This window comes from Lycium barbarum, chromosome 6 (assembly GCF_019175385.1).
Source record: "Lycium barbarum isolate Lr01 chromosome 6, ASM1917538v2, whole genome shotgun sequence".
Classification (NCBI taxonomy): Eukaryota; Viridiplantae; Streptophyta; class Magnoliopsida; order Solanales; family Solanaceae; genus Lycium; species Lycium barbarum.
This window is the reverse complement of record NC_083342.1, coordinates 13,977,092-14,005,025: the sequence shown is the minus strand read 5'-3', so window position 1 is coordinate 14,005,025 and position 27,934 is coordinate 13,977,092. Positions and strand designations below refer to the sequence as shown.

Sequence of the window (27,934 nt, the reverse complement as noted above, 5' to 3'; positions counted from 1 at the left end):
AACTCAGTTCATTTTGACCCGCCGCCCAGATACAACCCAACCCGCCTATTTGACACCCCTACTTGAACTAAAGATTTATTAGTTCTAAAGATTACCCTGCTTTTTTTAGCATGAACCACAGATGAAATCTGAAAATGAAGTCACCTAATATAAACTCCTTGAAAATAGCACATATTACTCAATTTATTCTCCCAAAATATATATATATATATATAAGTACACTCCAAATTACTTAGTTGTAGCATTGTTAAGACATCCATCAATATAGCAGATTGGCCCGTGCTGATTAAACAAATGAACATGAATTTTCTGCCTAGCCAACCGTATAAGTCAAGAAAATGAAGTTTCACTTGCCTAAGAATAAAAAAATTAAGCCGTCTGTAGATAAAGCCAAGAAAGACAATGCCAAGCTTCCAGCTGAGACACCAATTTTTAACTATATCGATGCTCACTAAATACCAAACCAGGTCTTCAAAAGAAATGTTTACACAAAAGAACAAACAGAAATTAAGCCTTAAATGATGGTGTTGAGTAGCATCTAACAAATGCCTTGTCATCGGCGAAATACTTTAAATATTGGTATCAGGTTTGGTTAAATACCGATAAGAAGTACAAGGGAAGTACAAGGAGTCCTTCAAATTCCAAGAAAGCATGAAGTCTTTAGAATTCTGCATCTCCCTTCTTGTTCTTCAGACTCTCTTGACCATCTCCTGTTCAATCGAGGCAGTTTCAGCACGCTCCCCTGGGGTTTTCAGAGAATATATTGGAGCTCTAGGAGTAAACGTCACATTCTCTGATGTCCCAATTAATCCAAATATTGAGTTTCACTTCCTCCTCTCGTTTGCTATAGACTACACAAACACAAAATCACCCGAACCCACTAATGGTGAGTTCTTGATCTATTGGGACACTGAAAACCTCACCCCTTCTCATATTTCTTCAGTCAAGGCCCAGTATAAAAACGTTAAGGTGGGAATGAGCCTCGGTGGTGATACAGTGAATGGTAAAAATGCCACCTTTGCTCCTACATCAATTGCTTCTTGGGTGAGAAATGCAATATATTCAATCACCAAGATAGCGAAAGAGTATAACCTGGATGCAATAGATATAGATTATGAACACTTTAAAACAGATCCAGATACATTCGCCGAGTGCATCGGGCGACTGTTGTACTATCTTAAACAAAATAATGTTGTCTCTTACACATCGATAGCACCATATGCAGATGATTCAGTGCAAGTGTACTATTTAGCACTCTGGAGAAAGTATGGTCATCTAATAGACTATGTCAACTTCCAATTTTATGCCTATGAAAAGGGCACAACCATCCCTCAATTCCTGCAGTACTTTGAAACACAGAGTTGCAACTATAAAGGAGGCAAGATTCTTGTGAGTTTAGGAACTAACAATATTGGAGGCTTGTCTCCTGAACATGGATTCTTTGATGCATGCACCATACTAAAGAGGCAGGGAAAACTTAATGGTATCTTTATTTGGTCTGCAGATGACTCTATGGAAGATCATTTCCGATACGAAAAGCTGTCACAGGACCTCTTAGCAAGTGCAATTTAAATATCTTGCAACCATTTAAGACAATCTTTTGTTGGACAAAAGATAAAAATTGGAATGGAAGAATGTTATTTTTCACTTTGGAGGCTTCTCTAGGAAATAAGATATGTTTGAGGTAGTACTCTTATTGTGGTCTTAAAATCACAATTTTGATGCTAACAAGTTCAGATTTACAATTCCCAAATGTGCTAAAGCTTACTTTTCAGATGAAATATTTTTAGTTTATAAATATATTTTGTAACACTAAAAGGAAACACAAAGCATTTCACCAAAATGCATAAGGAGTCAATTAGACTGCCCAGAAGCTTTATTCAGGTCTAATCATGTATCACGCGTTATAACTGTCACGGGCCCACTCCTCCTTAGCGGCAGCAGCACACAAATAGCCCGTGTGGCGCCCATAGTCCCACCTGACTACAAGCCAGCCTTCTTTTATCCCAAGTTTCTTGACACGACCCGGTGCCTATGATGAAGCTTGCATCAGAGGCTTAGCTTCCCTTGTGCCACCCGTTTGATGTCAAGGCTTTAGCCTTGTCTTGCTATCGTACTCTTGTAGCGCATTTCATATGCTGGGTCTCGTCTATGCGCACACCTTGGGGTGGCTATGGACATGCATGTCCCTCGCCTGGCACTGAGCGTCGCTCCAGCGCGCACAGTCCAATCCTCAAGCTTGACACTTGCCTTGTGCTTTTCCCGAGTAGGTCAACTTACAATCCTAGGCCTTTGTCATAGGCGGCTTTCATAATATGCCCATAGTTGTCTCATGGCATTGGCAAACATAGCCCTTGCAACACACTTCCATCCCTCTTAGTGCAGCGTCGCCCCACGACTGCACGTCTAGGCTAACGGACCCTTGCTTGCAAGGCTGAACCGAAGCCAAGCTCACAAGTCAATACACGAGGCTCTTTAGTGTGGTTCCTCGAGTACTCAATCGGCACGGAGGTCTTTAACATTCATAAGAATAGCCTGCGGGGCATAATACGTCAAGCCTCCGGCACTCGTTGTGTGCCCAACGCTGCCCGCAGGCGTGGCACCGTCCAAAGAGTTGCCTAACTCGTATGGATACCTAAGACACTCCTCTGAGATGCCTAGGCAGGCCCTTGAGGTGCTCCCTCAAGGTTGCTCACTTGGTGCGACTGGCTGGCAGCACGCACGGAGGAGGCTAGCTGAGCTTCAACACCTCTGCCCCCCTTATATATATGCACTTAAGATATAAACCCAGATTCCTCCACTGGACATACTTTTGCCAGAGAATCATAATAGGCCTTTCTCACTCATTCGAACTCCAAATGAGGCGCCACTTGTTCCTAATTCTTCCTCTTGACTTCCTTCACACCTCCATAAAGTTTCATCCCACTCCCACACTCGTGGAACGAGTTATAGCCTTCGGAATCTTCAGATAATTACGACAATGCCATTGCTCCTTAACTAAGTCAAGCCTATAGGTAAATGATCTTCGAATGACGCCAAACTTGGTAAGCACATCTAAATCCCAAGATTCCAACCATAGCTCGGAAACGCACAGGACTGACACTCAGGCTCGCACGTGGCCGGTCGTCCGCCGACTAGGCCCTTGGGCTCCTCCCAGATCCTTGCTAAACTCCCTTGGCACTCTTAGGATATGCAATACAACATATCTAGATGGTTGTTTCCTCCCGCATAGTCCCTTTGCCAGATGCTCCTTCTAAAGCCCATCGTCAGCGCACGTCGCCTGTGCAGCTGACACTCGCTTGGCCCGCTCGGGGCACGCAGGGTTACGGGCGCCAAAGGCAGCCCGTAACATAACATATGTATGACACGTTATAACACCTCTAACTGATGCATATATGTTATAGAATGCAGTAGCATGCGTGGACATAACGGTAAAGACTAATATTAAATGCCTAGAAAATACACAGTTGAGGAATTTTCCAGTTTCAAAAGCGCAATCCCTTCAGTATCTTGAGTAAGGAAAGTAAAACATACAACTTTGTTGACTAGCTTGCAGTCTTACCAGATCATCTGCATCAAACTCTTGCACTTTGCCTCATCTGCATCATCACTCTCAATGCATTTGGGGCCAAATATTCCATTTCCAAATAAACTCTTGCTCTTTTGGTCGAATTACTCAACTCAAATCTTTTAGCTCAAAGAAGGCAGCCAGACTATGTTAACCTCGGAAAACCAAATAAGCAAAAACGCTATGCATATATTAACTAAAATGTTGTTCTCACCAAAGAAAACAGATTAGAGGAAACATTTTCCCGTTCAGAAGATAACTGAACAGCTCTTTTAAAACTTGCATTCTTCAGTTTCCTCTTCTCTACCATGCAATGGACTAACTGGCTTTAAGTTTCAAGGATATATCATGTGAGAACTAGGAAGAAGTGAGAGAAACGTATACAAGAGTGTGCTACTATGTTATACAAGTGAAGAACGACCACTTAGTGTCTATGCATAAGCCTTTGAACCATCCTGCATAATAAAGTATTCCAGCCTATTCTTTAAAAACAAGATAACAAGAAAAAGACAACTCACTATCAGCCGTCCTTAGCATTCATATCCCATAAGGTGTCATACCAACTGTCCAAATTCGATCAGATTGAGGAATGTTACATCAACTTGAGCCAATGAATCCATACTCAGTATCATCTTGGCTGATACTTACGAGAGAGCATCGATGGTTTTGAGGAATCCCAGAGCAGAGAAGGTAAGTTACATTGTATGCATTCTATCTTTCGGAAAACCCAATTTTCTGGCCAAACACCATGGACTCCGTCATCTGTTGTGTTCCTATTAACATAGAAATGTAGGGTTATGAAACAACTACAAATCAATTTCTTCTGACAAATTTGGAACACAATTTGAAGTAGACAAATGGAAAATGATTCAAAGTTTGCACTTGTGCTCTAGAAAGCAAATGCTGCTGATTGAAACCAACAAAATTTGAAGGACAAAAACTTGTTACAAGTAATTTTGACTGCTTGAAGTTAGTGAAGCGTACTTTTATTACTTCTTAGATTGTTAGAAACGTCAAAGGCCTGTGTGACCAAAATTAATTATTTCAAAACTTATCAGGTTTCCATTTTGCACGACAGAAAGATGTGCCATCTAAAAATGCACTCCACACAAATATAGCAGATGCATATCTGACTCAATTTATATTCCACACAATTTGATTAGGATAGTTTAAATTTTAACATTTTTAAGACATTTTGCATAACTAGCACAATTGGTGTAGCAGAATGGCCTAGCCAACCTAAGCCAATGAGACGAAGTTTCACTTACCTGAGAATATTTATCAAGCCGTCTATAGAAATGCCAAGAAAGAGAACGCCTGGCTTCCAGCCGAAACATAATCTATTAAGTGTATGGATGCTTACAAAACCAGGTCTCCAAAAGAGATAACCACAAAAGAACAAATAGAAACTAAACCTCATATAATAGTAGGAGAAGCATAAAAATGCCTTGTTGAAGAGAAATATTCCAGTCGGCATTTACTTTGGTTAAATACCAATAAGAAATACAAGGAATCATTCAAACTCCAAGAGAGCATGAAGTCTTTCGAATTCTGCATCTCTCTTCTTGTCCTTCAAGCTCTCTTCAATACTTTCCCTACGACCGAGGCAGTCCCAGCAGTCTGCTCTGGGGTTTTTAGAGAATACATTGGAGCTGAGGGAAAGAATGTCACATTCTCTGACGTCCCAATTAATCCAAATATTGAGTTTCACTTCCTCCTCTCGTTTGCTATAGACTACACAAACACAAGTTCACCAGAACCCACTAATGGTAACTTCATGGTCTATTGGGACACTGATAACCTCACCCCTTCTCATATTTCTTCCATCAAGGCCCAGTATAAAAACGTTAAGGTAGGTATGAGTCTCGGTGGTGATACAGTGAATGGTAAAAATGCCACTTTCGCTCCTACTTCAATTACTTCTTGGGTGAGAAATGCAGTATATTCAATCACCAAGATAGCGAAAGAGTACAACCTGGATGCAATAGATATAGATTATGAACACTTCAACGCAGATCCAGATACCTTCACCGAGTGCATCGGGCGACTGTTGTACTATCTTAAACAAAACAATGTCGTCTCTTACACATCAATAGCACCATATGCAGATGATTCAGTGCAGGTGCATTATTTAGCACTCTGGAAAAAGTATGGTCATCTAATAGACTATGTCAACTTCCAATTTTATGCCTATGAAAAGGGCACAACCATTCCTCAGTTCCTGCAGTACTTTGAAATCCAGAGGTATAACTACAAAGGAGGCAAGATTCTAGTGAGCTTTGGAACTGACAACAGTGGTGGCTTGTCTCCTAAACATGGATTCTTTGATGCATGCACCATACTAAGGAGTCAGGGAAATCTTCATGGTATCTTTATTTGGTCTGCAGATGACTCTACGAATGATCGTTTTCTATATGAAAAGCTGTCACAAGACCTCTTAGCCAGTGCAATTTAAATATGTTGCAACCATTCAAGATAATCCTTTGTAGGCCATGACAAAAGATAAAAATTGGAACTGAAACTATGTTATTGTTTTTTTGGAGGCTTCTCTAGGAAATAAATTGCGTTTGAAGTAGTCCTCTTATTGTCATCACAATCGTGATGCAAACAGTCCAGATTTACAATTTCCAGATGCGCTTAGCTTACTCTTCACAGGAAAGTACTAATTAATATAGTTTGTTTAATGCATTGAACGATATAGAAGGTTCTCTATGGAGATACAACGTAACACCAAATATGGGGGACAAAAAGGAAACTTCTTCCTCCATTGTCGGCAAATATCCAAATGAAATAAAATAGGTTTTTCGCTCGTCATAGAGCTTTGAACTCCCACATGCAAATTCTTCACAACCACTTTGCCGTGCCTTGGTTGAAGATGCATATACCTAAGCCTCCTTCTCAGATGGGCCTGTTTCCCTTTACCACCATACCAAATGATATCAAACATACTGATTAACGTGATGAGTGTTATGCAGTTCTAATCAAGCATGAAAAATAGAAGTGGTAAGATCTAACTCATATTTTAGTTGTTCTATAACTTAAGTGAAAATTCATAATTGCAATCAGCACATTGAGGATATGGTACTACGTAAGGAACATATTAGATCACTGAAACAAGAGACAGCATGACATACCACTGTTTGACTTTTAGCTAGAAGCAAACATATTCCAGGGTAATTCCGAGGTTTCCACCCCTGTTCTCCTTGATACTGAAACCAGAACTTAGTGAGTTGGCTTTCAAAGTCAAACTAACAAGATAGGTGTGTTGAGACACCGATAGAAGTTGTATTACTAAGAGATCATCACAGCAGCCAACAAGAAAGGGAAGAAAATGAGATTAAAAACCACCAGAAGAAGAAGAACAGAGAGTGCATCTATGAGCAGTTAACCTGAGAAATCATTCCAATGACAATAAGTCGTCCATAGACAGCCAATGCATTCAAGCAAATGTCGAACATCTCACCACCAACTCGTAGACAATATCAGCACCTTTAGGGGACTCCTCCTTTAAAATCTGGTAAAGAAAAATATGTATATACAACTAATTACAAAAAGTATCTCTAATCTGAAACTAAGATGACATAACCTCACCTATAAAATAACTACAGCAAACATTTAAGAGCTTGTTTCCGAAAAGAATGATAAGCAACATAAACACAGAGTAGCCACCCCGAAATTAAACATCCAAGCTAATACTGCATTAGGTACTCACTTTTTGCTGCTAATATATCTACATGGTATCGGTCAACTTGCACTCTCCACCCACTACAATGTTCAAAATTCTACTTCATGAACTTAAAACTTTACCGAATCAACATTGCATAACACTTGGTTTCCACTGATTGATTTTATTTTTGCACATGTTCTGGGCCCTTTAGGAAGACACGTTACAGCAAATGAGAGTTCTGTATATAAAGCATAGTGTGACAGACACCCATCTCTACAGTGAGTTCTTGATTAGTGATAGTAGGTGAGAGAACTCCGGCTCCAAAATTTTCTACCAATGATGGCTGGTAAAGAAGGTGTACTATGATGACATTCCTTTTCAACAGTGAGGTGACAACATCAATCCTTTGGGGCCAGCTATACAAATCCTCATATCCAATCCGTTCTATTCAGGTCTATTTCACTCAGCTACGACATGATCTAATTTTAAGGCAAATTAATGATGCTATAAAAATAGAGGTTCTCGAAAGACCCCCATTGAGAAACTCTTTCCCCATTAAGAGTCTTGACATTTATAAGAACTATCCTGGAGGGCTTCCATGCTTTTCTACAAAAAATTAGAGGGATTACATGTTTAATGCATTGCAATAACACTTGAATGACAAAAACAATAATATGATATTTACCCAACACAACAGTTGTGCAAGTTACAAGCACATATATGATATATAGCCAGTGAGTTTGAGAAACTTAACAGTTCTTCCCCTTTGTAGTCAATGACTCGATCAACTCCCAATTCCTTAAGAAGCTTGGCCTTTTCATTACCTCCACAAGTTGCAACTACAGTGTTTCCAGCTAATTTTGCAAGCTTCCATAGCAAATAGTTCAGTATGTGTTAGCTACCTTACCAACATGACAATGAGAAGTAACAGTACAAGAATTCACCTATACAGCACTTGGGAGAAACATTTGAAATGTGTTAAGAAAACAGGATTTAAGGTGCCAACAAGTGGTTTGAGACTTTGAGCAATGGAGGGGGTGTTCATGCAGACTGGGAAGGAAACTAAGGAGAAGACCAAGGAGAAGACTAAGAAGAAGGCTGTTGCCTTGAGTCTGTTTCTTTAATATTCCTTTTCAATCAATTTTAAAAAAACAAGTAAAAAATATTTGAAGGATGGAAAAAAAAAAACTCGACATTTGAAGGTGTTTGACACTTGAAACCATTGCACCAGTCAATACTTTCATCATAACCTTGACGAGATGCAACAACAACATACCCAGTGAAATCCCACAATGTGGGGATAACCTTGACTAGATGATTTTATGAAAACTCTTTGGGTCGGTAGAATATCATAAGCTTCATTCAGCCACAACCACTTTTTTGTAAAACGGAAAGAAAAACCAAAATAATGCTAAAATAACTTCACTAAATGGATTGATGTGGATAGTTAAATCGGTTCTAACCGATTAGTGCACATCCCTACCATGTCTCATTAGCAGCTTCCGGAAAGCACCACCACTTTGTTTTCTTTTTTTATTTTATTTTTTGGATCAAGGAAAAGTACCACCAATTAGTAATAGAAAATCTCCAAAAAAAAAAAAAAAAGTACTTCGAAAGAGCTAATGCAGTAGACTCTCATCTTTGTGGTTCATTATGTCAGATTTCCTAGCCAAATCAAATAGGGCAAAAGATACAGAATCTCAAGTGAAAATGTGCATCAATAATAAAACTCGGACCATGAAAATAGAGTTCATGAAACTAAATCAGTACAACTACAAATTCACACAAACATTTTCTGCTAACTGCTTGACTAAAATATTGACCGATATCTATGTCAGCTAGGACAGAGTAGGAACTGCTTCTTCTTTATTTTTTCCTAGTGCTAGTAATTGTAGCCACAGGTAGGGATTTCGTTCCTATAGATCCGTATCCAATCTATGATTTTTATGTATGACATCTCAAAAATCATGCATTTTGACAGAAAATAATAAAAACGGAAGAAGCAGCAGCTATATGGTTTTCCTATGGTGCTTACTCCAATCTCTCTCTCTCTCTCTCTCTCACACACACACACAAATATACGCACATATGCAGACACAAAGGCATAATAGTATTATGTATTTGTGTGTGCACGCATGCATTTATTCTCTTATAGAAAATTTCCAAATTTCACAAACAAACCCAAAGAATTTATAGAAAGTTTTTTTTTTGTACCTCGAAGCCAGAATCCAGTGGAAGGAGGGAGGTGATGTCTTTGCCATTTCCACGGAAATACCGCCCTGACCTGAAGTTGACCTATTGCAAAATGCTTCTGTCAGTGAAGAACTTGACCATGTGTGTGTCTGTGTTCGGTTTGGAAAAGAAAGGAGGGGGGGGGGGGGGGGGGGGGGGATTAGGGGGGCTTGCAAAACGCTTCTGTCAGTGACGAACTTAACCATGTTTGTGCATGTGTAGGGTGGAGGAATTAGGGGGCTGGACATGTCCATCTTATGCATTGCCCCAAAAGACCTTAATAAAACCAGCTAATTACAAATATGTATCATCAGGCTGAACAACAAGCAAATGAAAATGGTACAAAATTCTCTCTTGATTTTAGAGATGAATTTGTATTTTCCAGTTATGAAACATACAAATACAGCTTGCACAGACTGCATGAGAACAGGGAACCACAAAATCTATGCAATTATTTAGTCTGATGTCAACAAAACAGAAATTGTTTATTGCAGAAATAAAAAGAAAAAACTCACATCACTAGCATTCACACCAGCATAGATTACTTAATAGAACGTGATCTGGCTTGAGTGGAAACCTCAATTCAGTGCGCACAATTCTGGTAGCACTACGAAAATTCTTACTCAACGTGTGAACAACTCTGCAGAACAAGAACCAGAAGCAAAAAGGGTCAAAATCATCAGAAATAACGAGGGAGAACCTCCCCAGAATTAATAAAGTAACGAACAAAAGTAACAAAAGCAAATAAAGAAAGGGGAAATCTTGCAACACTAGCAGCATTGGCAGTCACCAACTGCATATGCCAAAGAGAGGCTGAGGTGGAACAATTATAACGGGTTTCTTTTCGTTTCCTTTCTCTTTATTTTTCTCCTTTTGTTTTTTGTTCTCACTTTCCTCTGTAGGAGACATTTGTAGATCGGAACCGTAACAACATGTGCAGTTGAAATTTCACACGTCCTCAACAAGAGAAAATAATCAATCATACACATGATCTTTCCAAGAGTAGAGAAGAAATCACACAATTACTTACACTTTTTCAAAGCTGTGAGGAATCTGAAGATCCATTGGAACTGTGACCAAAGATTTTATGCGTGCTTTCGAAGAGCAGAGGAGGTATTTTGCTTCTTCTGCAGCAGTTGGCCAATACTCCAGTCCTTTCTGTTAGTATTCCAAAGACATGACCCTGCTTTACTCTCATCTTTGATTAGTTCAAAAGCACCTGTAAAAGCAGGTATTACAGACTTAAAACTGGAAAGCTACATTTCAGGCTTATGTTTTTGAAAGAAAATCTTCCCCTCATTGATTTACTTCTATCCTGGATGGCATACTTTTTCCATATTCTCCAAGTGAAACAAAACAACCTAATCCACCTCCACCCAACCCCCCCCCCCCCCCCCCCCCCCCCGCCCCCCTTCCAAACAAAGAACTGAGTTTGCTTGTTTTCGTCCTTCAAACACAGAAATAAGTGGATCACCAGTGGAGTAAGAAAGGTATCAGTCACACAGCTGATTAGTCCATATCATGTATGCCCAAATAAACGTAGTGGTTGGTGTGATAGGTAAAACATAATTCTAAGGCAACAGAATTGCAGTAAAAAATACCTTCCACCACACGTTCCATAGGAAGATAACCTCCAAGTTGATCAATAGTTGAAGAATTGACCTTTTCTGCCAAGTCAATTTGGACAAAGTGTACGACAAGCAAACAATTAATTCCTGTCTGAGGTTAACACACATCAATCATGTTATGTGCTCTTTCTTTGCATCAACAATTCATGTTTGCAATATAAGACAACTTTCTAATGTCCCACAAATATGATGCTTTTAATTCTAAAAGCCATTTCTTAGAACTATTGGTCAGAAAGAGCAACTTCAGTGATGATGTGGAAAGATCTAATTCACTATACTAGCTTTGACAAAACCCTCTAATATCAACAACATAAGCAAAGCAAGTAACCTGGAAGTATAAGCAAACCCCTTTTGAAGAGATTTAAGTATATTAAAGTGTTTACTTTAGGTCCTATGCTTTCAAGGAGTCCGTTAACCCTATTAGAGATTTTTATGCCAGTAGAAAATATAGATAGCTTCCAGTAATTTTTGTTTATTTTTATTTTGTATAATGTTGGCCTGGTATGAATTTAAATGGAGAAACATGGTCAATAAGGATTTATATAGCCGACCAAACTTGTTTGTGACTAAGTTCGTAGTAGTTGTTGTTAAGTGTATCATCTCTAACAAATTAAGTTTTCATACGAGGTGGTCATACAATTGGTATCAGAGCAGACAGAGGTCCTGATTCAACTATCAACGCTACCCTTCATATTAAAAAGGAAGAATCCACATTGTTCCTGCACAAGAAGGGGCGCAATGAAGATATAATTAAGAAAGTATATCCTCCCTAAGAGCTTAAGCCTTTAGACGAAAGTGAGCGCACAATTGATTTGCAGCTATTATTATGGTAGTCGAATGTGTCTTATCCATCCTGCTTTAAAGTAACTTCTGCAAACAAATACTCCATCCATATCGGATAAATATTTACTTTCTTTTGTTTTAGCTTGAATATTAACCATTTTAAAACACTTTCCAAGAAACATAAATTCTTTAATCAAACTGTAATTCACAGAATAAATTGTCAAATTGACAGGTTGGGGCATGACTGAGCAGGTCAAAACATGTTATGAAGTACGACTCATGACCTAGTTGCGCAAATCTAACATTAATTTCTTGAACACGCTCAACCTTACTTTTCCCTTTTGCCTCTTTGGACTTTACATATTTTAGAATCATGGTGGTAATTCATTTTTGGATATTGGCTGTATGTTGTCTTTTTCATCCATTTGATTTTCTTTCCATCTCTTTTGTGCCCTTTCTTTCTCTCCATTATTTAAAGCTGAGCTGTTTGTTTACGTGGAGCAAAACAGTGGCTCCAGAGATGGTGATACTAAAGCTTTTAGGGCCTCCAAATGGCAGTGATAAAATAGGGTAACAGATAGCATATATGGGCCCTGTCTGAGACTGACTAGAATCTCCTTAGTTGAGTGTGTAAGAGAGATAGAGTCACTTTCCCCATATCAACCCTATACGAAGATGAGAGTACCTCAGGGCAGAGCACATTGATGCGGATTCCTTGGCGCTTAAAAGGAGCAAGTGATCTCGTAAACATGAAAACACCCCCTATAACAAAAATTGTTCTCATTATACTCAGAGGTTGCAAAAAGAAATAAATAAATTTGTGTTTCGTGTACTGGACCAGCAGAAAATAAGAGAAGAAAATAGAAATGGATAAAGAAGACAGGAAATCAAGAGCTAATATAAGACCAAAATGGGGAGAAAATGGGGGCTGGTTGTAAATGATATGGTCCATATGGACTAGCATAAAACATCCAACCATTGAAAGGCAGAATAGATAGGGCCTGCATACATCGGATAGAGTCCGGAAGCAGAGCCTAAATTTATTGTTACACCTGGCTTTTGGGCAGTTTGCATGGCTTGAATCTGCATAACATGCTTCTATGGTTATCTGATGATGAATGAATGAACAACAAAGAGTTTTAAAATTTATAAAATGGTACAAAACATACTTGGAACATGTTGCACATATAAGGTGCTCTAAAGCTAATGCATGTCATCATAAACTAAAATCTACAAACAGAAGTAAGAAGAAAATATGTAACTTTAGACCGATAAACTTAGCTGTAAATATGACACACCTGGATTTAAATATCACCTGATCTAGACATTATTGTTTGTAGGAGGCTGTAAATGGAGTTTCCACTGATAGGGCGCAGATTTAAGAGTTTTAGGGTTCAAGCAAAATAAAAACATTATATCACAACTAAAGAATACATCACATGGACAATGGTGTGGGCATCGGGTTCAATTATGCTAATATGTATATGACAAGGATACTTTACTTTGAAGGATCCGTACCGGTACCGTATACATTTGAAACATGCATGTCAAATGGAGTTAAAGATAAATAGTGTTAACAGAAAATTGTAAGATCTAGTTGTAGTATTCCTCCACTAACATAACCTTAAATCAATGCTAAATAATTTGTCTTTCACGGAAAATTAGGGATTATCTAAAACCAGAGATTCTCTAAATCTCACACTTAAGCCCTACATGGACGTACAAGTCTCTAACCATAATAAATAGATCTTGACAAAAGAGGATAAGGTAAACCTTATTTTCCTCAAAAGACTCATCACCTCTTCAGAATCTATGCAAAGTAAGAACAAAACATAATGGAAGTAAAGATCCAATGTCTGTCAAGATCTTCTTTTTTTTTTTTTTAGATATATTGACAAACATTGGATCTTTTCTTCCATTATGTTTTGTTCGTAACTTCACATAGATTCCAAGAGGTGATAAGTCTTTTGAGGAAAATAAGGTCTACCTTATCCTCTTTTGTAACCTTCAGTTGTCATATTATCGCTCTTAAAGACTGTAAATGGAGCCTAATGCAACTGCACTTAACAAAAGCTCCAAACGAGCTAAATGGTTCCGTATCTCAAATCCTACTAAACAATCTAATGTGAAAGTTAATATATGTACATAAACACACAAAATCTACCCTATTTATACATTGTAATTTTTTAACGAGGGTGTTCACCCTCCACTAAAATCCGCCCCTGCAGTGACAAGTGTAATCACTGATGTTAATGCAGCTGTAGTGCATCTCTTCTGATTCACGCTCACTGAAGCCTGAAACTCCTGATGTTGCAAAATTATGTTTAATCAGAAATTAGAAAAGCTCGAAATGGGACTCGTTAAACAATATCATTACCCAATACAAGCATACAAAAGAAATGCAGATTTTCTCCATCTTTCTTTTCCATTTATGGTTTTTTGGAAGTTTCCTTCCAAGAATTCGTCTTCTAACCAGATTTAAGAAGAGGAAGAGCAAAGGGGGTTAAAAAAAGAACCTACGTACAGCACTTGAAAATAAGATTCACGTTAACATAAGCTAAAGGTTTTGCATTCAATGAAAATAAGGTTCACTTTCCGGGTCTTAGAAACAGTGAAGGATAAAATGCATAGGAATGGTAGTCTCTACTCACAAACACAGAGCAGCAAGAAAGTTTTGCCCATGGAAGTGCATGTAGAAAGTGAAGACCCCATACAAGGTGGCCTGTTTTTTCTTGGGCGGTGGCAAAAGGGGCCTGTTTGACCCAGGAGAACCTGAATATAAGCGTTTTCATCATGTTCTAGGTGTTCTTATGCGGAGCAGAATCAGAAAGCAGTAGCCACCTATTTTTGCAGTCCTGTCACAGATCAGTTGTGGCAACATTTTCCTTCAACATAGTAGGGCTCAAGTGGATCATGCCCAAGTCTATGTGTCAACAATGATATGGCTATGTAAGACGCAAGAAGTGGTGGAGAATAGTATCAACATGAATTAGGTGAACTATTTCAGATGAGAGAAATGCAGGATGCTTTGAACTATTTTCTGAACGCTATTCAGAAAATCAAGATAAATTGTAATTGTATTTCATTTTTGGTGTAAAGAGAGCTTTGTAGTAGATGCAGAAACTTTACTTGAAGTCATAGATCCCTGTAAGAATAACAAGTGCTATTGTCTAGTTTTTGAATTTTTAATAAGGTTTAAGTATGTCCTTTGTGCTAATATACTGTTTATCATTCTAAAAAATGAAGAATGTAATATGAAAGAATAACATACAAAATAGGAAAGACATCTCAAATATTTCTTCTAAGAAGACCATTTTGCCATCCAAGTAAAAACCAAAATATTATTGCATCATCTACTTCAACTTTTACAGAATAATTTAAATTATTCAATTTTAAAATTCACAAGTTCGGATGCCCCACGCATGGATGCAACTGTGCAAGCTAAGTAGACAAATGCTTGATGGAACTCTCAACTACGAGTTTCAAAAAACAATAACATCGCCCAACTAAAGCATTTTCCTATAAAGTGAGAGAACCAGAAAACAATGTGATGCAGATACAATGGCACTTTGCAGACTTAATCTCTTAAACAGAAAGATCCAAACTACTACAACAAGTCTTAGATATCCGCAAGGGTGCAAGCAATCCATAAATTGCAAGACATGGTGATATTTGGTGATTCTTAGATGACCCTCAACAGTGTAACGGCAAGCCTATAGGCATATTAGGATCACGCTCATTCCAAAATGAAGACTCTTGATGATTTCTGGATGATCCTGAAAATTGTGGAAGCCAGTCTACGTATACTCGTTTTAGCCACCGTACTTCACCAATAATCACCACAAGAGCATTTTCCATCCTTGAAATGATGAAACCGCTTGTTGTCCCTGACAATCAACTCTCGCCCAACAATCCTTGACATTATCTTGATGGCATTGTGACAATCACCACTTACACGGAGATTCCTTATGATACGTAGAGGTGTTCTAGCAGGAGTACTAATCAGACCATACGCAATGGCTAAACGTTCGCTATGGTATAGCAAAGCCTGTTCCTTGGCTTCCTGATCAATATCATGAAGGACATGTCTGGTATCAGGCACATAAGCTTGTTCTTTCATTGCAGCCCTCAACTTCTCCTCATCCTTGAAGAGGGTTGGATTACGAAATTCAGCTACTCTATTTCTTCCCTCAATCATATTAATCGCTAACTGCTTCTTTGGTGGCGGAGTGGGGATCTTATTAGCAATAGTCTTAGAAGGGTCAAGACCAACCATCAACTCCTCAGTTCGATCCTCAAGATCAATATCACCGTGTATACGAGCATAATTCATTAATGCTTCCCAGACAACTGCAGTTGGATCAAATGGAAGCTTTGAGATATATTCCTCTGCCTCAACAAGATGTCCACATTTTCCTAGAACACCCATAAGTCCCAAATAATGCTCCAACAGCGAAGCAATTCCATACTCGCTATTCATCGAATCAAAAGGCATGAAAGCCTCGTCAATGGCATCCGCACTGGCACAAGCTTCAAAAACATAAAAGAAAAGTTTCCTCATTCGGCTTCATTCCCAACTCCCGCCGCATGTGATCATACAATGTCAACCCATCATCCCCCAACCCATTCAATGCATATCCATTTATCATCAAGTGCCAAGAGTCCATATCCCTATCACGCATATGATCAAAAACTCTCCGCGCACTCTTAGAATACATATTGATAATTTTATTGCTCAAACGAAGATCACCCCTGAATTTTGATCTCAAAAAGTAATCATGCACCTTTTTAGCATCTTCAAGTTTCTTTGAATTGGCACACAAGTCAAACAGCATGCGAAAACACTGCGCATCCACAACTACCCCCTGTTCCATATGTTGAATCACCTCCTTAACTTTACCCTCTTGGCACAAGCTAATTAAATCAACACTAGGCGGAACCTGGGGTTGGTTATGAGATTGATTATTCATCGGAAACCCGGGGCTTACTCGTGGAGCATAATTTTGATTCCACTGATTACCAGCACCATTTCCATAATGAGGATTCACCTGATTAGGGTTTTGATACTGAGGATACGACATATTCATCTGATTATTATTATTATTATTATTATTATTATTATTATTCCAATCCCCGTTTTGCGGAACAGAAAGGTTTTGGGGAATTTGAACATCTGCGAATGTTGTTAAGGTTTTCAAATGCGGAGTGGTTAGGGTTTTAGGATGTTTAAGGTAGGAAATAGACAAGTGTAATAAACGTAGCTTTTGCAAAGAAGTGAAAATGGCCATTAATTTTTCATCTGTCTAAGTTTTGATGAACCATTAATTAACCATGATTAAAAGTTAGTTGTATATATTCAAATACATATCATGCATCCATCGATTTGGTGTAAACATCCGGTATAGATAAGTTTTTACCCGGGCAGAAGAGTGGTGAATCAGAGATCACACACACACTCACTTAGTCCTTACTATGTTCCAATGAGCTCTGAGGTCAAATTGTGCCACTTCCGAAATGAGGGATTCCAATAAAGTTCTTACAATCCAAAATTCACAAGGAGATATTACTTTGATCATTAAAATTTGACAATAGAAGATTATCTTAGAATTACTTGGTACATGTGCTGATGGTAAGTAGGAGATACCAGTAGAATATTCAGACGTACACCACAACCATTATTTCATAAGAGAAAAAGAAGAACAAGACGACACCGGCTATCTTAGAGATAAAATAAAATAAATTCCATACTAATGATCTAGCCATATTATCACAAGGGTACGATTTTCTGTATAAAACACATATCAATGTGATCTCATTTGCCAAAACACCATAAATATCATGTTTCTACTGGTCAGAAAGTAAAACGTATCAATGAAAAGGTCTTAACAGTTTCACTGTAGTCACGTCATTAGAGCCACGTTGACAAGAGTCTCTCCTAGTATTCATGGTGATTTTTCTACTCCAAATTGGTTCTTTCGAAATTGCGACTACTTTCTTTCTTTGCTAAATTAATAAAGCTACACGTTCGATTTTATTCTTTAACACGTTTATAGTTTTGTTGGTTAACATCAATCATAATTTTAAATTTCAAATTAGTTGCCAAAGAAAAGTGCCTTACACAGTTTAGCATTACGTAAGAACTTTTTGGAAAGCAATCCTGAAGGATTTACTGTACTATGACACAATCACAAATAAAGCTGGAAAACACCCTTGTCCCACTTTAAATGGCATAATTGACTTAGCTATTATGATATGTAAGACGTTCAAAATCTCCAGAAATATAGTGCTGTACAGGTATTCTATTGCTTTCTGATGTAAATCATGTACAGTCTTTTTTAGCTATACATTTGCTCTGACCTGATATTAACATAAAATTTACCGGTAACACGAGATAAATATATAACCAGACCAAGGTCCCCCTTGATGATAGAGTATAAAAAAGCATAGTGCCAAAAGGCAGTAAATTGAACAGAATGAACACTCCCTTTTCACTTGGAAAGAACGCCTATTATACATCCCGAGATACACGACACAGTTACGAGAGGGAAGAGAACAAAGGGGAAGAAAGGCTACACACACACACACACGTATATATAGGCAAAGCAAATAGGTCAAACTGCATGAGCAGAAAAAGAAAACCTATTGTTCCCGTTTACAGTTTCAACCATGTTTTCATGATAAAAGAGATGAGAGGGGATGGTTGAGTTATTTACAAATGAAAAATCAACTGAATAACTAAAGTAAAAGTCGAAGATAGCTGGGGGGTTTAATGGCATTTTTCAGAATAACTAAGTTAACTTGAGAAATTTCACTTTTACCAGTCCCCAGGCTGAACGTACAAATAACCTGCAAACTCACCTGTACAAAACTAACACTGGCTTGCAAATTTTGTTGGAGACTTGATGGAGAAACTTCCCTATGCAAACAAGAATAAAATGTGTTACTTCTTCTAACCCGTTTCAATCAGGAAAGTAAAAGCTTCCCATGTCTCAGGATTGTCATACTGGTTACACTGAAAAATTAGCTGTATAAATAGATACAACCAAATGGAAATGCGCCAATAGATACAACTAAGGATTGAAGCTGCATACCTACTACATGTACTGTTGAGGGGAAGAAGTCCCCAAATATTTCTCCGAAGACTCCTCCTTACGCTCCGGATTGAGGCTGCATGGTACACTATGAGTTAAAATTCAACAAATGGGAATATAGAGCAGAAGTTACGAAATTGAAGAAGTCATCTCAAAAGTTTGGAAGGAAGAGAAAATCTTAAAAAGGAGTAATAATCAATAATCAACAGCCACTGATCAATAATAATTGAGGCAACCTATAATGAATTTTTATAAATTGATTGAAAAAATCTGACTATTCAAAACTCCTACCTTAAAACTTTAAACTAGGCAAGACTTTTTGATTTGAGGTAAGATTTCTCACGAGAGCAAGAATCTTCAGTTGATCAAACTCTTTGTTTATCCAAAAGACAACCATAGAAAAAGTACAGTTAACGTACTAAAGTTAGACAAAAATTAAAAACAGTAAAATTAAAATAGCTCAAAAAAAAGAGAAAAAATATGTTCAGTGTTAATTACTTGATGGTTTTGTAATTCTACCTGGATAAAAATCAGTTGCCCTACAACACAAAGTGATGGAGAGAGAGAGAGTGCATACCTCTTCCTTACACCTAGAAGAGCACAATGAACAGCTCGTGCTGTGGCAGAAGCCGGTGCAATGGCTGCTGCTGGAGCTCCTTGAACAGCAGTTGCAAAAGCAGATCCCATTCCAGCACCACGCTGATATCATTTGATGGGAGTGCGTATTAAAGCAGAAGCAGATTTACTAAAGCCGTCACTCATACTTTCATAAGCCTGCCAAGATTATTAGGGATCAGTATCTCAGTTATACTTTCATAAGGCTGCCAAGACTTTCAGGATCACTACCTCAGTTGGACTACATAGAGTATATTCCAAACTTTCACCAAAGGAAGCTAAATGGAGGGGAAAAAAAGGGGTTTGAGGAAAAGGGGGCGAGGGCCAATAAGAAACCTCCACATTCTTAGTCTAAGGTCATAGAGGCTTGTGAAAGCTTGCATTTGTTTTTTGTTAAGGACGAGGAATGCTTGTGATCTGTATATAGTTCTGGCAGCATTTCCCCCAGGTAAGGGGTTGCAATGTCACCTACTTCCCCACTCCTTATAGAAACTTAAGCAGACGCTTTTAGCCACAGTGAACCAGTTATCTTTCCTTCAACATATACAGGATAATATGTGCGTATTCAGATAGCAAAAATGTAATGGTGGAGTAAGTCAAATTTTTATTCTATAAAATGATCATTACTCCGGTGCCTTCTACAAGTTTCAAGCATGTAAATGAGAACCAAAGCTAAAAGGTATATCACATGAATACAAAAATATGTGGGAAGGAACCTTGCCGATAAGGCCTACCCTTACAGGGGAAGAAATAGCATGTATCCTCTCATATAGGCAATAATTTCCAACTTATTTTATGTTATATATAACTTGATTCATGAAGACATCCACTATGGTTAATACTTTGCATGTCAAAGTTTCTGCCCCTCCCTTCTCCTTCCACTATCCCCCCTCCAAGAGGAAAAAAAAAGAGAAAGAAGAAAGATGAAGGGCCTTAAGAATCAATCTTTATGGCTCCAAAGTACAAAGTGTTTTTGTTGTTGTAAGTGACCTAATATATAGCTTGTGTTCCTTTCTTTTCCTATTTTTGTATAAATTTATATCATTGGAGCAATGGAGGGTTTTGATAGCATGATGAGGATAGCAATGGGGTATTCTCTGTCAACGGCCTACAGGTTAACTGATATGCAACAAAACAGAAACCAGCAAATATTGTGGAGAAAAGTGTGGAAAAACATAGCACCAACTAAGGTAAAATGCTTCACATGGCTGGTGGTCAGAAGGGCTGGTTTGACACAAGAAGTTTTGAAGAAAAAGGGGCAGATCATTGTTTCAAGATCTCAATTATGTGGGAAAACTGAAGAGACAAACAGTCATCTGTTTCTGCATTGCAGTTTCACATCACAGCTATGGTCACTATTCTTTAGTCTTACAAATACAATATGGACCACGCCTGAGCATACTGCAGATTTGTTAGGCTGTTGGATTAGAAGAGGAGGAAGCAAGAGGAGGAAGAAATGGTGGAGAATAATTCCACTTTGCATTTGGTGGACTAGTGTGGAAGGAAAGGAATAGCAGAAGCTTTGAAGATAGGTCCAATTCCATACACTTAGTTAAACGGAATTGTATTGTATCTTTTTACTTTTGGTGTAAAGAGAAAGATGTAGAGGAAATAGACCTTGTAGATTTCTTAGGCTCACTGTAAGTATTTACTCTCTTGTTACCAGTTTCCAAAAGAAAAAAAAAAGGCCTCAAAATGTAACTTTGTAAGCATAAATCAACATGTAATTGAAACTCTTGCTGTTGACAAATAAGCATTTTATAACTACTTCCAATCGATTTCAAATACTCCCCATTCAGGATATATTTGGAATCTTTATGTTTCCTGTTCTATGGTTACAATAAAAGGATTTAGAATCATTTCTATTACAAGTTATAAGTTCCAAATTCAAGGAAGTGAAATCAACAAATCCAAATGAAACCCTGGAGATTTCCATCTTCGTGTAGCTAGATAGTAATCTAATAGATTCCCTTTCTTCTTGACTTTGATGCCACTCCAACTCAGCAGCCCCTAATCCACTCACCCAAAGAAGAAATACACGGTGACTGGTCCATTCTTTGTCGGGAAAGGGCAGGGTGGGAGGCCAAGTACTGCAAAAGCTGAGTTTCCCTTCATGTTTTCTTGATAATAATAATAAAAAAAAAATAAAAAAAAAAACTAATTTGCAAATTCAGATTTTTCGTCTTTGCATAAAGAGCCGTTTGAAGCTTTTTTCAAACACATGTAACTGTTTTTGGAAGTTCCAACTCACCACCTGTTTTTGCACCTCAGTATCTCTAAACTTGGTTTAGACTATAAGAACACTGAAACCCCAGAAATAATGCTAAAACCAAAAGATTTCCCCACAGACCAGAAAATCATATGCTTACATTACTAGTTTGTAGCACATCAGAAAAACATTAAACTGTTCCAATGCAAATAAATTTGCAACACTAACTAGAATTAATACGAAGAAGCTACTCTCGCTGCCTCAATTTCAGTTTCCAAAGTGAATATAATTCTTACCAGATACATCAATTTTTTATTATAGACAGAGTGTAGCATTGGTAGACCCTTGATTATCAAAAATTCAAATTCATCAAAAAATATATCGTGATGCACCTCTAAAGACTATTCAACTCTTGCTTAATGACCCATGCTTAGTCCATGTCATTCAACTGAGATTGGGATGGAGACAGGCCTCAAATGGCCTCAAGATTTGTTTGGATTACGGATATATCAATTCTCAATTATAGACGGTAGAAACTGTAGCATTGGTTTTTTTGATAAGGTAGAAAGTGTAGCATTGGTAGACCCTTGATTAGCAAAGGTTCAAATTCATCAAAAAATATAATTCACAGATTACTCATGATGCAGCTCTAAAGATTATTCAACTCTTGCTTAACAATCCACACTACGTCCATGTCATTCAACTTAACCTCAAGAGTGATTTGGATTGTGTTGCTAATTGTCCCGTCACAAGGTAGGAAGGTAAGGTCTGCGTACACTCTACCCTCCCCAGACCCCACCTGGTGGGATTATACTGGGTATGTTATTGTTGTTGTTGTTGTCGTCCAAACTCACAAAATAACTTCACCAAATATCACTATAAATGGTTACTTCAGTACAATGGAGTAGTTATATTCCAATCATTAATTGAAATTCATATTTCTTAACAATTTGAGGAAGAAAATCCATAAAAGACTAGAGTAGCTTGCTTTTCCTAAACAATGAATTCTCCTTACTTGCTAAAAGTCATAGACAAAGAAGATATCTGCCAATCAAATACTCAGAAATTTTATAGTTGCAAATTATTTTGAACAATTGCAGGCTTTGGGACTAAAATTCAGAAACGGTGCTAACCAGCCAAAAACTAAAACAACAGAATGTCTCAGAAAAAGGATTATCACCTGTTGGATAATCTCACGCCAGTGTTTCCTCCACTTTGCATAGGCCATGGTACTGATGGTGGAACACTTGTAAGAATATATTCTGCTTGCAGAAGGATTTCATGAGCGCCAGCAGCCAAATGCACTCCAAGCCCAATTGCTTCAAGTGAAATCTAAGGAATGCTATTGTACTTGCAAAAGATTGAAGCCTTTTTGAGAGCTATAAGCAGCAACTCTATTGACAAACAGGATAGGGATACTTTTACACGGCTATTAATGTCCTCTAAGAGGAATGTGCAAATAAAATGTAAACAATGAAAAAGGTTTTAAAAAATAAAGCAAGAAATTTGATAAGTCTAAACCTAAAGCAGAAGTCACAGCATGCGAGACCACAAAGTAGAAGCTGACAATAGACAGTAAATTGTGAAGAAAGTATAACCAGGAAGTAGCCAGCAAATCACAAAGTTACCCTGCCACCACTAAGCCATCCCCCCTTCCCCTCTGATTGCCGGTCCTAATGCAGACCAGTCTATGAACTGTTTAACTTAATGAATTGAAGTCACCCAGCCTGACACCATCTCTACTGCTATTTATACTAAAGACCTGGAATATTTCTCACAAGTTTAAATTAGTGACAAGTCGTGTATTTTTCCACGTTCAGTTGTCTATGCCAATCAGCACTTCTCCTTCCATGCTCTTCAAATCAAGGCATGCTTCAAGCACGGTAATAGAGATGGGTTATATATTCAAACATACTAGGGCAGAGGAGTATATATTTGAGGAGGAGATAAGTGGAAAGAAGGGAGATAAGGAACACTAACTTCTGCCTGAACCAGGAACCCAGAAACATGAAACACTAACACTTCTGAGTTGGTGTATAATCAACACTCTATATTTATGGATGAAATCACTCTGTTCTGGAACTCCAATACAATAAAGAGACTACACTATCAAAGGGAAAATTCTTATATACATTTTAGGTCTCCTTCCACTCAAACTATCAGTTTCCAGAGAGTAGGAGAGTAGGACGGGCAGAAAAAAAGGGAGAAAATTTTTCAGATTACTCTTTTTTGTGCAAATAAGTAACAGCAGATCAGCATTCACCGTTACCCTGACATACACTTATCATGCTTCTCACATTCAAATGATATGATTGTGCTGTCTCAGTTTTTTTACAAGTGCTTGTGGTGCTTTTTATCAAGTAACACAAACCCGCACTATCTAGAAAGATCAAAAAGCTAACCAACTGACTTAATTTAAATAATTACTTTTCATAGTGGTCTCTTTTAAAGCAAATCTTTTAACACTGCCCTGAGGAGGTGTTCACAAAATCCCTGACCTGCTGTAGCAACTCAAAATCCAATTCTCTACCTTCATACACCCTTTCTCCAACCCAAACTATTCTATTACCACCTCGTACATCTCTTCCACTAAAAGGATTAAGACGAAGCATTTCACCAAATAACATAAGGCGTCAATTAGACTAAGCAGCAGCATTATTCAGGTCTAATCATTTATGACCCATTATAATACGTCGACCTTCTTACATATGTGCTATCAAATGTTGCAGTGTGTATGGATATAGAGATAAAGACTTATAGGCACTTTTTTTTTTTTTTTGATGACATGGGAACCCACAGCCGCTACCCTTCGGGTGCGCACAGGGTAAACCCAGCTCCTGTGCAATAGCTCGCAAACCACACAGGAGAGGTAACCCGCACTAGGCAAGCCCGGTGCGACGAGCTCGACCCAGAAGGCAAATCCCCTGCTGTCGTAGGCAGGGGGTTTCGAACTTGAGACCTCCATTATGAAAGCCCCATGCTCAACCAACTGAGCCACCCTTGCGGGTCTTATAGGCACTTTGTTTCTATAATATATGCCTTAAATTAGACGCTAAAGTAAGTAAAACATACAACTTCATTGACTAGCTTGCAGTCCGACCAGCATATGTCCGGTGTGTTACCCTTACCCATACCCTTGCACTTTTCTAATTTTTTCATCAACATCATCACTTTTAATCATTTGGGGACCAATATTCCATCACAAGTAAACTCTTGCTCTTTGTCGAATTGCTTAAGTCAATCCTTTAGCCCAAAGAAGGCAGTCAGACTATGTTAACCCAGGAAACCAAACAAGCAAAAGTTCTAAGTATATATTAGCCTGCCAAAACATTGCTCTCAGCAAAGCAAACAGATTAAGGGAAACATTTTACAGTTCTGAAGATAACTAAACAGCTCTTCTAAACTTGCGTTCTTTTTTTTTTTTTTTTTTGGCACAGCTATGAATTTTATCTTGCTAGCCATAGGCAAATGGATTAACTGGCTTTAACTTTCAAAGGTACATCCTGTGAGAATTAGGAAGAAGTGAGAAAAACACATTCAAAAGTGTGCTACTATGTTATACAAGTGAAGAACCACCACTTACGCCAATCAAATAACAAGCTCCAATAATTAGCAAAGATGTCATAGAAATTAAATAGCATTAAGAAACAGAAATGAACAAAAACATCTTAGCTTTGCAGCTTTCAATTTGCTCAATTTGTACAACCATATGCTTCTTCTTTGTAAGACAGTTTGAATCCTAAAAATGTTACCTTACTCTAAAAAAAAGATTGTTTGACACCTAAATTCAATTATAATATGTCAATAAAACTTCCTTAGATCCATAATCATTTCAAATTGAATCATATCTCATAAAATTACCCGAGCCGTTATATCAATACAGCTATAGCAACAGTATCCACAAGGGACAATTTTCCCAGGTGCGTTACACAAAAAAGCATTACACTAATCCTCAACACTAGTAGCAACAACAGCAATAATCTTCCTAAAATATAGCTAATTCAATTACTTTTCACCTTCAATTCTTCTCCTTTTACTCTTTTTCTTACGACTCTGCTCTGCTGAACCAGCATTTTCGTCAGCATCAGTATCTATACTATTCCTCTTCTTCCTTTCCTCCTCCTCCTCATGCCCCAAATCTTCTTCCACTTTCACCCCCTCGCGCTCACTGTCACCAACACCTCTATTTTTCTTTTTCTTCTTCTTCTTCTTCTTATCTTTACTTATCATACCATCTTCCTTAACTTCCTCAACCCCATGTTCTGTCTTCAGAGAACTATCAGTTTTAACAAACTCCAGCTCATTTTTATTCGATTTTGCTACCTCTCCTTCACCTATATCGAGTCGTTGCTCATTCTTGACCAACTTCTGTTCCTTCACCTTATCAATTTTTTCCTTGCCAACATTCTTGCTTTCCTTGTTTTCTAGGGTCCCACTTGGAATATCCTCATTCTTCAGCTCACTTTCATTGGATTTTGCTGACTCTGAGTTCTTGATCTTATTCCTCGTATCGGCTTTCGGTTTTTTTTCCTCACCAAGATTCTTGCTTTTCTTGTTTTCTTGAGACCCAATAGGGATATCTTCATTTTTCACTACATCAATTTTTGATGAGTTCTTGATTTCATCCTTACCAAGATTCTTGCTTTTCTTGTTTTCTAGGGACCCAATTGGGATATCTTCATTCTTGACTATATCTTCAACTTTTAAACTATTGGGGTTGAGTTTCTGATGTACCTTAACAAGTTGATTGAATGAATCAGCAGCACGTTGGAGATATACAGAAACAGCATGTGAAGCTCCATGGTTATCTGATGCAGCAAATTTGGAGAGTGATTTTGCTGCATTGGAAAGAGATATTGGAGTTGTTGATGTTACTTTGCCTGATACTGTCTTCATTGGATTGAAATGGTGATTTTGTCTGCTGGTGTTGAGGGGTTAGAGGACTAGGGTTTATGTTAGGGTTTTATGATTTTGACTTTAGAGTTACAAATTTTGCACCCAATTGACAGCCTGGCTATTATTGGTAAATCGGATTTGGTAAACAAAATATTCCTCCGTCCACCTATCAGGCTAAAAGTGCCCTTAATTAATACCCAGATGGACCCTTAAACTTGGCATGTTTTGTAAGATAAGCATATAAACTTATAAGGTGACCAGATAGACACTTAAACTTACTCAAAGTGTATTTTTTAAGTTTTTCAGTTGTTTTGAAAACAAAAACTATATTTTTCAAACACTCACAATTTTCATGGCCAAACAAGCCCTAAATATATCACAAAATATTTTTTTTAAAATGCAAAAATAAGGCAAACGCATATACATGAGACTATAAATGTGCACTTAAACCAATAAATACTCGCTAATCGCAATTTTGTAGCTTTCAATTAACTCGGTTTTTTTTTTACACTTGAATAATTAAAAAACAATAACTTTAACCAATAAAAATCCTTAAAAAAGAAATTTCAAATTAAGAAATTTCTTTTTTTTAAGGATTTTCTTCTCGGCTTTACAGTTTTCTTAATTTGAAATTTCTTTTACACTTGAAATGTTGAACTTAGAAATTTCTTAATTTGAAATTTCTTTTTTTAAGGATTTTTATTGGTTAAAGTTATTGTTTTTTAATTATTCAAGTGTAAAAAAAAAATCCGAGTTAATTGAAAGCTGCAAAATTGCGATTAGCGAGTATTTATTGGTTTAAGTGCACATTTATAGTCTCATGTATATGCGTTTGCCTTATTTTTGCATTTTAAAAAAAATATTTTATGATATATTTAGGGCTTGTTTGGCCATGAAAATTGTGAGTGTTTGAAAACTATAGTTTTTGTTTTCAAAACAACTGAAAAACTTGAAAAATACACTTTAAGTAAGTTTAAGTGTCTATCTGGTCACCTTATAAGTTTATATGCCTATCTTACAAAACATGTCAAGTTTAAGGGTCCATCTAGGTATTAAGTCTTAACCATTTAGCTCAGAAGTGCTCTTATTTTTAACGGTGATATAATTAAGAATTTCATTAATACATGTCATGTTCTTATTGGTTAATTCTATAATTAACCTAAATTAATTAAATCTCAACCTAAACTGGGATCCACCTAATAACCCGTGTCCGCCCCGGTTAAAATCCAATGAACCATGCAGAAA

At 37.6% G+C, this 27,934-nt stretch overlaps 5 protein-coding genes and 1 pseudogene across 5 annotated transcripts; 3 read left to right on the top strand and 3 right to left on the bottom strand.

Annotated features, from left to right (window-relative positions):
• The first annotated feature begins 611 nt into the window (after positions 1-611).
• LOC132600831 (chitinase 2-like) lies at positions 612-1,687 on the top strand. The gene has a single exon (XM_060314241.1). It carries the CDS (start codon positions 652-654, stop codon positions 1,570-1,572), a length of 921 nt encoding a protein of 306 aa, XP_060170224.1. The 5' UTR covers positions 612-651; the 3' UTR covers positions 1,573-1,687.
• Positions 958-14,307, bottom strand: LOC132643832 (uncharacterized; annotated as a pseudogene).
• Positions 5,088-6,284, top strand: LOC132600833 (chitinase 2-like). The gene has a single exon (XM_060314243.1). It carries the CDS (start codon positions 5,103-5,105, stop codon positions 6,021-6,023), a length of 921 nt encoding a protein of 306 aa, XP_060170226.1. The 5' UTR covers positions 5,088-5,102; the 3' UTR covers positions 6,024-6,284.
• On the bottom strand, positions 13,797-25,309 carry LOC132600830 (pentatricopeptide repeat-containing protein At2g15690, mitochondrial-like). Its single transcript, XM_060314240.1, is given in 5 exon segments — positions 13,797-16,421; positions 16,423-18,794; positions 18,970-19,045; positions 19,547-19,743; positions 22,974-25,309. Coding segments are annotated over 2 exon segments (1,461 nt in total). The 5' UTR covers positions 17,167-18,794; positions 18,970-19,045; positions 19,547-19,743; positions 22,974-25,309; the 3' UTR covers positions 13,797-15,704.
• Positions 20,637-21,098, top strand: LOC132643831 (uncharacterized). The gene has a single exon (XM_060360354.1). The coding sequence runs from the start codon at positions 20,637-20,639 to the stop codon at positions 21,096-21,098; it is 462 nt and encodes a 153-aa protein (XP_060216337.1).
• A 270-nt stretch (positions 25,310-25,579) lies between the features above and the next one.
• LOC132600832 (uncharacterized) lies at positions 25,580-26,832 on the bottom strand. Its single transcript, XM_060314242.1, has one exon. The coding sequence runs from the start codon at positions 26,687-26,689 to the stop codon at positions 25,799-25,801; it is 891 nt and encodes a 296-aa protein (XP_060170225.1). The 5' UTR covers positions 26,690-26,832; the 3' UTR covers positions 25,580-25,798.
• Between the last annotated feature and the right edge of the window lie 1,102 nt (positions 26,833-27,934).

Excerpts from the sequence above, each read along its gene's own strand:
- LOC132600831 (XM_060314241.1), top strand. The coding sequence starts at position 652 with ATGAAGTCTTTAGAATTCTGCATCTCCCTTCTTGTTCTTCAGACTCTC.
- LOC132600833 (XM_060314243.1), top strand. The coding sequence starts at position 5,103 with ATGAAGTCTTTCGAATTCTGCATCTCTCTTCTTGTCCTTCAAGCTCTC.
- LOC132643831 (XM_060360354.1), top strand. The coding sequence starts at position 20,637 with ATGGAGGGTTTTGATAGCATGATGAGGATAGCAATGGGGTATTCTCTG.
- LOC132600832 (XM_060314242.1), bottom strand. The coding sequence starts at position 26,689 with ATGAAGACAGTATCAGGCAAAGTAACATCAACAACTCCAATATCTCTT.